At 34.2% G+C, this 13271-nt stretch overlaps 1 protein-coding gene across 5 annotated transcripts in view; it reads right to left on the reverse strand.

Annotated features, from left to right (window-relative positions):
• Nucleotides 1–13271, reverse strand: part of CHM (CHM Rab escort protein) — a 75158-nt gene that overhangs the window by 40137 nt on the left and 21750 nt on the right. For 4 of the 5 annotated variants that reach the window (XR_014229318.1, XM_082323112.1, XM_082323111.1 and 1 more), the window contains exons 3-8: nt 13173–13245; nt 11849–11973; nt 7120–7495; nt 5153–5269; nt 4348–4468; nt 1638–1863 (exon numbers count right to left, since the gene is read on the reverse strand). Coding sequence is in view for 4 of the 5 variants with exons in the window: in XM_082323112.1 (XP_082179238.1) it covers nt 1638–1863; nt 4348–4468; nt 5153–5269; nt 7120–7495; nt 11849–11973; nt 13173–13245 (1038 nt within the window). In the remaining variant the exon portion in view is untranslated. The remainder of the gene's footprint in view (nt 1–1637; nt 1864–4347; nt 4469–5152; nt 5270–7119; nt 7496–11848; nt 11974–13172; nt 13246–13271) is intronic. The other variant, XM_082323113.1, reaches the window with a different exon arrangement.

Below are 13271 nucleotides of genomic sequence, written 5' to 3' on the forward strand. Positions count from 1 at the left end.
ATCTAGACAATTCCATGAAGCCTTCATTAGTTGCTAAGGCCAAATAAGACCTTCCACAATACAGCCAGCTGCTGTGCCAACCAGCTACTTTATCGATACCTTCCACAAACTATGGTAATTATTCCAGAACGTTTCTATCAACATATAATTGCATCCATCCCATATACTGCCAAATAGGCTTAGGCTGCTAAGGCCATTCTTCTAGCAGTAATTTAAGTACTGTTATAGAGAAGAAAAACAGAATCTATCATACAGACAAGACAGGAAGATGATGTCCAATAGTGTGCTGCAAACCAGAATTTCTTAATAGTAGCACACATATAAAAAGCAGAACTTGTCCACCAACAAAGAACAAAGCAGGTAAGACTTTGCACTGATATTTAAATGAATGATATACAAATACATCACTCAGACAACAAAATGGCCTCACCATGCAATACTGCTTTTTTTAAATAGAGCTAATGTTTACTTCAGACCTACAGGTTACTACATTAAAAACCCACATAGAGCAGATGGAAAGGCTGCTTGCCAACAAAAGAAAAGATTAAAAAAAAACCCTCAGCCTTTTAAAAGCCAGTTGAACTGTTGGAAACAACTGAAAATTAAAACCGCCCACCCTCTGCACATGTATTCTTGATGGTCCCCAAAAGCATCCATCAACAACTCCTCTGCTAGAACTACGATCCCTAGCACACCTCAGGAGTCACGATAAAGACTACATTACCATTGCCCACAGTTCAAGTACAGGGGTTGAAGTGGATGTTGTTTTATCCTGGAATCAATAGGGTTTTTTTTTGCTTTAATCACTTTCTAGGGCTCAAGTAGTGGAGAACATATGGCTGCTGTTCAAGATGTTAGAATGTAAAACTGCAGTCTGTACATGGCTCAGTGTAACAGGGCTTCACGATATCTTTTCTGCTGTTCAAGTCATAGGTGGAAGCTTGTGGTCTATACAGATCTACAAAATGATGCCAAGAGAATAAGGACATGATTTGACATCAGTTGCCCTGTTTGTGTAAGTCTGTGAGGTAACACAGGTGAAAGAATTACATAATTTGTTTAAATTAAATAATAAACTGGACATGTGGCACAATTTTACTTCTTTCATAAAAATCTAGTTCATTATCAAATATCTATCTATGAATGGTAGATGCACTCAGCTTTAATTAGTAACACAAACTGAAAACATGTATCTTCCTGTAACTTCAGGAAGACTAAACCACAAATTTTCTCAACCTACCAAATTACAGAGTCATCCTTTTGGACAGACATTGCTCCAAGACTCCTCTGTCAGTTTTAAAAGGGATAGCTACGTATGAGTTAAATTATCGCTTTCTCATTTCCTAGTATTTATTACCATAGGCAGCCACCCCAACAGCCAGCTATTACAAGTTCTATTTGTAATGCAACAAAAATTGTTTCAAAGTATTAGAGTAGCATAGTTCACAAGTTTTTTTTTTCCTTTTTTTTTTTTTTTTTTTTTTAAGGGGGATAATTTCATAGCCAATGAAAATGTAAAGCAAAGAAAACCAACATGAAATTGTTTACAAGATGATGCCTATTGAACGGTATCTATTAGCATTAGGTTACCAAGGATTTCCTTTTTTGAAGATAGGTATTAGAAAAGTGAAGCTTACCTGCAGAAGCACTGTGGAATCTCGCCTTGACCATACAGAGGAAACAAAAATGGTGTATTGCCATAGCGGCCAAGGCACTGAAGAAATTTTTTTGTTGCCTGAAGACCTTCAAGAGTGCTGCAATCAGTCTCTGAAACCATTGCAATAGAGTGAAGAATGAAGTGCTGCAAGCTGGGTGTTAACTTCCGTGTTCTTAAGAACTGAGCAAATGTACTCTTCTCATACTCTGAGGAAAAAGCAAATTTAGGTAAAGGGTATAGTATAACATTTGTATTTTCTCATATGCTTCAACTTAAACAAGTACTTCTGTATTTAAATGAACAAAAGCACTTGAGTTTTTCAACAAACTTACTGCTGAAAATGGATAATCCAAGTTAACAGAAGCTAAAAAATTTGCTCCCAGAAAGTGAGTTTTGTCAGAAGACAGAAATACTACTCCATTAAAATATTTCAAAATAACACGAACCCACTGTATGAGTCTCCAACAGTCTAGAAAGCAACCTCTAAACATGGCTTCATCTGTTCATTATGTTTGACTTGATCCAAACCCATTTCTCAATCGTGTGAGAAAAGTGAGAAACTGGACAAAAATCCACTGAGGTGCCTTGGGACACCGTTTCCTGTAAATTACCCAAAATATTATACTGGAATGACACCCACTCAAGAAGAGTACTGCTGAATCCATACTGATATGGTTAGAGTGTATATTTATGCGTAGAGAAGCCATTCACATAGTGTCTTAATCCAAAGATGAGAAGGCACAATATTTATTCAAATTCATGACTTGCTCGCAACAAACAAGGATGCGCGAGACACAAAGACAACAGGGATGAGGAAGCATATCTCCCCTTTAAATTAATACTATTGCTGACACATTTTGAAATTCAAAGAAACACAAGTATTTCAGGAGATGTGTAACGCGTTTCGTATCACTGATACACCTCTGAAAAACTTTAGTTACCTTAAAAACTAAATGAATTTCTTTTCCCCCAGGATAAGACTGTATTTAAGCAATAGCATACTTTCATACTATTCAGAAATCTGCTCTTAAGCTTATTTCAGTCATGGATAAATTCATAGGTAATTCAGAAACACTTCCATCAATGCTGAGACTAGTATTATCAAGCTATATATTCTGATCAACATTCAACCACTGTTTTATTACAAATGTATCTTACTAACCTTTGTACAGCCATGCAGCAAGTCATAAAATCACAAGGCTTTTTGTTTTATCATTCTAAAAAAATGCTCAAGTTTTTCCTCACTTCAGACTTCTTACATAACTCCAAATTTTACAGAAAAAAAAAGCTTTAAAAAAATTTCTTCACTATCATGAACTCTCCCTATTAAAAGTCTGCCTTCCCACGAATGTAATGATCTCACCAAGAGCAATTTTAAATTTCTGAAGTCTTTACATTAGACTAATCTGACTCAAAATACTCCCAATTACTTCCCAGGCTATTTTAAAATGTAGGAACAAAATCTGTTTCAGTACCTCTGGAAATAAAATAAATCTAATGTCATTTAGGTACATGAATCAACGAATTCATTTAAAATTGATGTGGCATCTCCTTTTTTTACTTAATAAATTTTCTAAATACCACCTATATTCTCACTCTGAGCACCTTCATTTCTTCCATCAGCAGCAAACCTGAAATTACCTGTAATCTATAAACCACTTCAGTCTAATGAGTTTTTCCCCCTTCAGGATTTTCTGGAGTTCATCACAGACTCTCCTTCTCCTAATCTTACCACATCATTTTCAACATTGACCAATTCTCTCTTGCATATGTTGAAAATAATTTTCTCTAATATTTGTACCTAATCTATGGGTCTTGTTCAAGTAATCAAACCCATACCAGTATCTTAACAATTGTTTCTTTTTAACACTAGATTATTTCAAAAATACTGCCTAGCCAAGCTACTGTCAAGCTACAAAAGGACAGATATGCCTCACTCTGAAATGTACGTCACTAGTTTAACTATTCCTCTTTCCTCATTATTTCTTTTTGACAGATTTTTCTTTTTTTGCCTTAGTTTACTTTTAGACTCCAAGAACTGAGAACATCACTTCATTCTTTGTACCCCGAGGTGCATAAACCAAAGCAGAGTGGGTTTCCATCACCTTCCTTCTGTTAGCCAATTTTCCTCTTTGACCTGATGCTCATTATTCTTTGCACATTATGGCTCAAATCTATTCGGATTCTCTCTCAACTAAATAAGCCATCAGTTGATAAAGGCACTATGAACTTGCCCTCTGCAATTAAAAGGCATTAAATTACATTTACTTTCAAAGTTAAAATATTCCATTTTCTTCATTTCTGATTTTGTGGCAACATATTGTTAAGTTTTACATATTATCCAAAAAAAGGGAAAAGAAAAATCAGGTACATCATGGCATATTAAAAAAATCCCTGGAAGGGGGGAGGAAACACCTAGATATTATGAAAAATATTTTGCAACCTTGCTGTGATATATAACTTTGCTGTTAAAGAAAAATGTAAATAATAAATGACGTGGGAACTAGAAGAGCAAGTGCTTAAGTAGAAGAATTTAACATTGAAGTGAAAAGGTCACAAAAAGGTCAAAGCATACTTTGAAAATGAATCCATAAAAATAAATTGTGTGAAAACACAGGAGAGCTATCAAAATTGTGCATAACCGAATGAACTCGTAAGAAGACAGTGTACACTGTTCAATGAAACACTACCTTGGTATTCATCAGGGTGTTGTTCATAGTCCAAACAAAATGTCAAAAATTTCATTAGCATTCTCTTTTCCACCATAGAGAGCTGTCTGCTGTTGAAGACATCTGCTCTAGAACAAGGTACCTGGAAAATATTTTTTAATAATTTCAGATACTTTCCACACTCTGGATAGGAAAAGCATCAAGCAACGCTACAGACTGATTCCCTAACAAATATTTTTAATTACCGTTTTCTATTAGTTATTTTCTTATGTAATTCTTTCCATTATTTTCTATTACAACTATAATAAAAGTTACCAATTTGCCACAATAAAAATATTTAAAAATCTTTTTAAGCCTCTTCCCGTTTTTATTTCGCTTCAATTTCACTTGCATCTCTGATTGCAGAGTTAATCAAAAGAGTTTATATTAATTAACTGTGCCAAAATCTCCTGTTGCCATTATGAGACCAATGCCTTCCCTTGTAAGCAGGAGACAAATCAAGTCTACGCTAGGAATCTGAAAACCTAAAACCTGTGAATCTTTACGAGTTAACTGCCAAGTTGATCATGGTCTAAATATTTGACATGAGACAAAGATTTATGCCAAGAACGTACTGGACTGCACGTTCTTACTTTAGCTTTTTTTTTTTTTTTTAGTATTTATATATAACACATACAAACCCCTTTTCATTCCAGAAATGAAATAAAACCCAGAATCTTAAGGAAAAATACTAGCTTATTGTTATAAAACTCTCAAGAAACCAAATTCAGCTTTCTTGACTTTAAAAGATGAGATTAAACATATGCAATATATTATTTTACGATACCTGTTCTACTTTTCCTTCTCGAAAGGCAAGAATTCGTGTCGCATTTTTAAACTCTGCATATCTGCTAACATTTGACTTAATCAGAAGGTCAATTAACAGGCCTCGGGAGTAAAGCAACTGCACAGTGAAGGAAAAAAGAAAACGGTGAGTAACGAGAAAGTGCTTACAGCAAAAGGAAACAGTGATACCAACGGTATCCATTTGTAAGGTGCTTTCTTTACCTTTACAAGTAAACACAGTGAAGTAAAATCTGAGTAAAAGAATACCAAGATGTAGCATGTGTAAAATAATATTAAATGAACTAAAGTGACCATACAAATGGAGGAGATAAAGCAGTCCACAGGAGAAAGGGAGAAGGTGTCAGCCCACTGCTCGTTTAGTTTCGTTAGTCTGGGAGTCATAGCTTAAGATAATTTTTCGTATTGTCATTTTGGATAATTTCTTTGTATTGTACGCTATATACCCCTGAACACTGTGTTTTACAACCTTCATTTCCCAATATCAGTAAAGCACATGACGCTGTCTGTGTAAGTCATCACTAGTTGTTTCTTAATTTACCTGAAACAATAACGTCACATTTTCTAAATGTAAATTCCTTAAACCCCCAGTTAAGGCATAGTCATATTCTGTTATATTCATCTATAATCTGTCTACCTTTACTCTTTCTATAAAGCCACAAATATATTACAAAATACTGAAGGGACAGAAATGTAACTATTAACAGAAGATGTATGTCTGAATTGAAAAGCATTGGAGATTAGTTTAAACTTCCTTCAAGCCTTATAACAGAATTTGCATCATTGTACAGGAATTTTCAAGATAAAGTTTACTGGAACACTAACGAGGACACCACGAGAAAGTCTGTGTCCCAGCGCCAGAGAGAAACCAACGTAAATTATTAGTCTTGCCTTGACGACTACTCTTCTGTCAGAATTTGTGGAATTCATTGCATTTAACACCATTAACACAGTGGCACAGAAAAAGTATAAAAAGGATACAAAATAGTATTATTTGCTTAATCACTATACACTGACTATTGTTTTCATGATGTCATTCCAATGATGCATGAAAGAGGTATCTACATTTGGAACACAGAGATGAAATTTGAAATAATGCATTTTGTAGTGTCCCCACAAAGAATATAATAAATTATTGAATAATTTTTTTTCCAGTTTCCAGAGGTTTGAAAAATCTTTTCATGCAGAACGTGAAAAATTAAGCATTCAACTTTGAAAAAACCTCCCATTGCAGAGTACACATATAGTCTAAAGCATAGAAGTTAAGAAAAATTTCCATTTAACTTGAATTTGCAGGGCCATATCCATATACTGTGAAGTATGTGAAAGGCAGATTATAGAGTTTAAACAGTATGACAAATATGTCAGACCAATTTTTTTTCCTCTAAGTAAAATGCACACTAGTAGGAATTCAGCACAATAACAACTAATTTTAGTCAGCTTATGTGTTATGGATTTATTGTAATTATTTTTTTTTCCAATAAAATTTATTACAGTTCAGTGCTTTAGTTGCCAGAGAACCAAAACTAGTATAGAAAGGCAATGAGAGTTTCACAGCAAAATCTAAAACCCAGGATGCACTCCAACAGGAAAATCATTTTTCATTTTAAAAACAAAAACCTGCATATAGATTGATTTTCCTTGTTTAAAAATATTTTTTTAATGGTATTATTTAAAAAGAGCAATTTGCAGATACTGCTTAGATTTGCTTTCATGGACGTATTTCTGCACTATGCTTTACGGTCTCTTTGGTTATGAACAAACACTAAAGAACACATATGAAATAGCTCTTGCTTGTTTTCAGGGTACTAATTCTTCCTTGCTTCTCAAGAGTCTCTTTTTTGCCTCAAAGGTACTGCGGCAGCCCTCTGCAACGTTAAAATCTTTTTTTAAATTCCAGTATTTTAAGAAAAGTTAATGTACTTATATGAAAAGTCATTCAGTTCCTACCTTGGAAACTAAATCAATATTAAACCTTCTGCCTTCTCTAACAATTTGGGAATACGTAATTTTCTTTGGTTCTGGAGCAGAAATTTCTGAGGGCGCAGCCGCAGTTTTTCCCAATTCCAGAGCAGACTCGCCTAAAGCCGTACTGTGACAACTTTCATTCTCAGAGGTTGTTTCTGTATCATTCCCTTCCATTGCACTCGCTGGCTCAGTGCGCGTAGCCTTTTCTGGTTCCTGGCTCTCCACCTCCGGTAAGGCGCTCTCCACTGGCGGACTCTCTTTTTCCGATTCCTGAGCAACCCCCTCAGCACCAGAGGCTCCAAATACAGGCAGCTTTGGCAATGCACCAGCTTCTTCAACATCTTCAGCTGAATCCTGACTGATTGAAAACACAAGGGGAAGCAGGGGGAAAAAAGTGTTTTAAAGAGTCTTAAAAAGTTGTTTAAAGTTTTGAGTCAGTGCCAGAATGGAAACCTCAAGCGTTTCTATGAAAAGCATTACAATTTCTTTATCCTGGTCAAGTCAGGTGTACCACTCAGTAAAGAACTCTGGTTCTTTGACTGCAAAACTGTAATTCAAGAGGGGCATTTTTACTGAGGAGGAAAAAAAAAAACAAAACAACAAACCCCAAAAAACCACAAAACAAAACAAAACAAACCCTGGGGTTCTTATTTTACATGGACTCCAAAGATGGAATGAGCTTAAAATCAAAACTCTCATGGTGAAACACACTACACAGCTACAGAAACAAAAGAAATATAATATTTTAAAGAAGAAACAGTAAAGCAATTTGATTCGGTTTTTCCTATGGATTAAAAATCCCCTTTGAAACCGAAATGCAAAAATGCATTAAAATCATTAAGCTCAGATACTTTAAAAATGAAACTCACTGAAGAAAACAGAAGTGCTTCATACGACTGAGACTACCTTGCATCTATTACTATAGCAAGTCCATAAGAGAAGCAGGCAATTTTGACCTGAAGTTTAAGTAAAACTTTCAAATTACTTTTTCAACTCTGACCTTGCATTCTAATTAGTTCTTCAAGTAACAGGCACACAGAACAAAGCTCCCTCATGCAGCAGTGTTATTTTTATGCAAGTGTTACAAATTTGTGCATAGCAGATGAAGGCAGCCAGTCAAAAGGAGGGACATTACCACACAACATTTAATCTGTATAGCCCATTTCCTTTTCATGACACAGTTCTTTAAAATTCCTCTTATAAAGCGGACCTCCACTTTTAATCTCATCTACTCTTTTTATATTGAACTTCAATGACATCTACCTTAGAAACTAGTACTTTTGAACTTCGAATTTTATACTACCAGCTGAGATGAATCAAATCAATGTCATTTTAAGTGAAAGGAGTTCAGCAATAATTTCACACTATCTTTTTATCTTTATACCACAAGCCATTAATGCACTGAATAAACAATTTAATCTTGGCTGAAAACTAATGAACTATGTTTTTAAAGGTGACCTGCAAACGTACAGTACAAAATTTCAATAACTATCAGGATGGTTAAAATTCACTGAACAGTAAGGAATTATTCAGTATACGTATAAAAATTATTCAGTATACGTATAAAAAATTCCCTCACACATCCGTAGCCTTACAGATGGGAGCAGGGGGCAGGATTTCTGTTAAAAGGGGGAACAAAAAACCCTGCATCCTTTAAAAGTTGCTCCTCACTGACGAACGCAGGGCGCTCACATGGGCTTATGAAATAACAGTTTGGAGTAAGTCTCTCAGCTTGTGCACAGCCACCAGGAAGCATTTATTGATGAATGGGGTAAAATATTGCCCTGGGAAACACAGGAACTGCTATAAGGAAGCACTAATGAAAGAAGTCTGTTTCTGTACATTAATTATGGTTTTTTGCTTCATATTGCAAGCATTAAATAACTATAAAATATCAAAGAAAGATAAGTACTTTGTCAAATGTTTTTTTTAAAAAGTAATCTCTACTAAAAAACCCAAATGAAAGTCAATTAAATTTTGGGGTTCTGTTTGGATTTTTATTTTTATTTTTTTTAGGAATTTGGAACACAACGTTTGTGAAAACTGCAAAAGCTGTTGCCATTAATGCAATAACTAAGAATGAAGCTTTTATTTAACCCATCCTAAAGCTTTTTATAAAAAAAAAAAAAAAAATCAGAGGAAATTTTTCTATCTTCTCCCAAGCTCAATATACAGTTCAGTCTCATTTTAAACATACTTGATTATTACTTTTTAAATCAATATAAAATTTGGATTCACAATACATTGTCTTTTTTCTATCTCACTCTGAAAAAGCGGTGTAACAGAAATGTTATATTTACATATTTTACATCACTATTGAATTCCCATTAATGACTACGTAAATCTGTATGATTTGCAGCTCTACACATTTTATAATGGAAGCCTAAAAACTGTATATAATCTAAATTCATGACATCCTTCCTATAGGAACAAATATCTCTGAATAATGTAAGAACTGTCTATGAAAATCACTCAAATTGAACTTTTGTACAGACAATTCTGCTCCTAATTCAGAAAAAAATAATACATCTGCAGACAAATTGTTGTGTAAATTTAGAATATTATCTTCCACCATTCATCAATTAATGGTACTAACAAAGGAATATCTTAAAATGAATGTGTCTTATTAATGCCTTGTAACAGCAACCCCTTCAGATAGGTCAAATGAAAAATTGCCAACCAGCTGGTTAATTTATTCAGCACAGGTGTTCACTATTTATTTTTCAGCCATTTGCCTTTTTTCAATACAGCTTGTTGTAGACACAGTATTCTTTTCCTTTGATGGATGCACTTTGTTCTAAGGCCATTCATTTCAGATTTGCACTGTGTATATTATACTGCTACCCAGCTGTTTATTCTTTCAAAATAAATGTTTAATGCTTACTTCATAGGAGTTATAAAAGTTAAGCAAAAACAACAGAATCTAGCCAGAACGTGTAAATTGTCAGAAACACAATAATTGACTCTCTCAGAAAGTTTTAAGTTATTTTGGAAAACTTTTTCTCTGCTAGGTTTATTAAACTTACCGTTCTTCCTTGTGGATTTTTGGGTGATAATTGAGAGACAGCATTGTACTGCCAGGCTAAGTCAAATGCATTAAAGTCAAATCTTCTATTTTGTCCTGACTCAAGTATAATGCTCACTTCTATAAAATGTGAAATCTTCGTGCTAGGGGACTCATTTTTGAGCCAGCCCTCAGTCAATATCGCATCTTCTTAGGAAAATCATACACAAAGTTAAGAGACCATGAAACCTTTAATCTGATTTAAGACTAGTTCTGAACAATATTTATTATGGCAACAGGATTACAATTACACTATTCAAGTGATACTGCTTTAAAACAAGCATAACAGTTCATCTGCAACACAGTCAAGCAGCCATTACTGTGCAATATAGAACTTTGGAATATTCTGAGTCTGTGACCTTCAGATTGTATTAGTATAAGTCACACCTTTTTTTTTTTTTTTCCCTACCTATGATGTTTACAGAAAGAAATACATGTTTCTATCTGAATACCTGTCAATGTTTCATTCAGCTACCTATGACACTATCTAAGGGATTCAAGGTTAAACTTACACAACTACCCCAAAGAACCTTTCAGAGCAGCGTTCAGTTCAGTGCAAAATCCAAAAGATAAAAATGATAAATAAATACAAACAAATAGTTCAGTTTTCAATTGAGACCCATACAATTTCCATTCATTATTACTATGCTTACACACTATTCAACATTACTGCTTCACAAGGTTACTTTTAGATGTTCCTTGATTTTCAATAATATGACACGTGAAAATCTCACCTTCTGCATGACTTATATATAACAAAGCATCACACTTCCATTTAAAAATCTAAACAAAAAATGAGATGTGTATTCTTAACTTCTGCTCACGCAGACATACCTCGACAAATACCTAACTAAAAGATATTTACCACACACTCAGTCCTAAGATGGCATACTATTCTTCATGTGCTTACACAACAAATATTCACAAAAGTAAATGCGTGTATTTCAAACTAGGCATGTATTTTTTGCATGTTGTATGTAAAGCAAGAGCTGAGTTACCTTACTTCAAAACCAGGAAGAAGATGACAGCCCAAAAAGGCTAACTGTTAGTATATTACCAGGAGCCTCTGACCATGCAACTTCTTCTAAAGCATCATGGGTCAGCACTGTTTAATGAGTAAATTAAATCCACTGAATATAAAAATGACAACTTTATCATTTTAGCACAATTCAGTATTTTATAGTTACAGTACTACTGTCCATTTGTGTTCCTATTCTTGGGTACTTACTTCATTTTACATGTACTTATGAGTTTAACTTTTTACTATGAGAATAGCAGCTTTTAGCCAAATTAAGAATGGAAAAATTTAATAGATGGCAGTCCATAACTACCTATTGCTAACAATACCTACCAACACAACACTTCTGTTTTCTACTCAGAAGTAGTAAATTATCAACTCACAAAGTTGGACAACAAATTATATTGCATCCAGATAAGGTCGTTTAAGAAGGATCAGTTAGCTTCAATGAAGTGCAAGCCATCTCAACAAAAGCACAAGGACATTAAGAACATTTTAGAACTCATGGTTACTTTTTGAGACAACATGCAATATGGTAGCGTGGTGAAATGCCTGAAGCCAAAAGCACAATATGATTATTTACCTCTGGGCATACAAAATTATTTGTTTATTTCTATATTTCTACTTACTCGCCAAAACAGAAATCTTCTACATGTTGAATAGTTTTATCCTTCTTGCTAAGAGAAATAACTTCTTCATTCTCAAGGATCAGTTTTCTCCAGTCTTCACATTCATCACTGATATCTGTCTTTTGCTTACAAAGAACAATTATAAAATTACATTTTGTACTCTGCTAGCTGCTCTTGAACTACAAATATCTATAGTCCCAAATAAATTGTTGTACCATCTTATATTAAAAAAAAAGAAAGAATCATCTTAACTGTCTTAATGTTTTTTCTATTCAGATTTTTGATTTAAAATAGTTAGAGCTGGTTACTTTGTTATAGCATGCCAACATTTGCACTACATTACTAGCTCTAGTAATCTGAAAATGCAGTGTTCAATGAAATACAAGTTTTAGTAGAGAGTTGCATATAACTTTGAATACAATCTACTAAAACACAGACTTGCTACAGCCGGGTTAGTTTCAAATTTTGTGATGAAACTCTTTGAACGGAGACCATATGAAAAAATACAGTGATTTGGGTATTCTATTAATCTGTCCACACTGGAATCTCTAAATCATATAACAGAACCCTGAGAATATTAAGTTCTGACATTGAGCAACTCCACTGATTACGCCAGAAGGTAGCACTATGTCATAAATACGCATGAGACTGAACTGAAAAAGTTCCATCTTCTACGGACCAACAGGCTCATAACGCTTCAGTAAATAATACGAACATCCATTTGCTAATATAGTCCAAGTGCTCAATCTCCTAAATAAATACCCTCTTCAGAAGATTTCTAGTGGACTGTCATGAATTAGATAAACCTTGGTCATTGAAAAATACACTATCAACATTAATCTTTTTGTCCTGGGAACAGGACAATTCAATGGAAGGATCCGATAACTACCTTTCTCACAGTTAAGAAGAATCAGCTGAAACCACACAAGAAAAACAAAAGGGACTGAAATATCAGAGAGTCGAAAATAATCAAAAAGGAAATGGAAAAGACCAGATTATCATTTACAGAAGATGCTGGGAAAGAAAAAACTAAACAATAGTGTAGCTGCTTCTACATAAATTCAAGAACCCAAAAAGTATGACTGAGGACTACACTGTTTGGTCTCAGATAATAACATTAACAAACCAGGTATATCAGAATCTTAGAATGCTAAGCCAGACAGTCAAGTCTTAACCAGTAAAGCTGGAAAGTAGAAACCTCTTTGATCTGTTCAAATTACCAAAACGAAAGAGCATTGTAATAATTTGTCTTGTAACAAGTTATGCAAACAGTCAAGATTTAACATTGAAGAACATTAGAAGCAATCATTTCAGGAATTTTTACCTGATTTTCTTTAATCCAGGACAATAATCCTGAAAAACTAAAGCTGGCCCAGTTTCCACCATAGTAATTTTTCCTGCAAATAAAAAACAAGAGTGAAAC

This window comes from Platalea leucorodia (assembly GCF_965183815.1).
Source record: "Platalea leucorodia genome assembly, chromosome: 10".
Classification (NCBI taxonomy): domain Eukaryota; kingdom Metazoa; phylum Chordata; class Aves; order Pelecaniformes; family Threskiornithidae; genus Platalea; species Platalea leucorodia.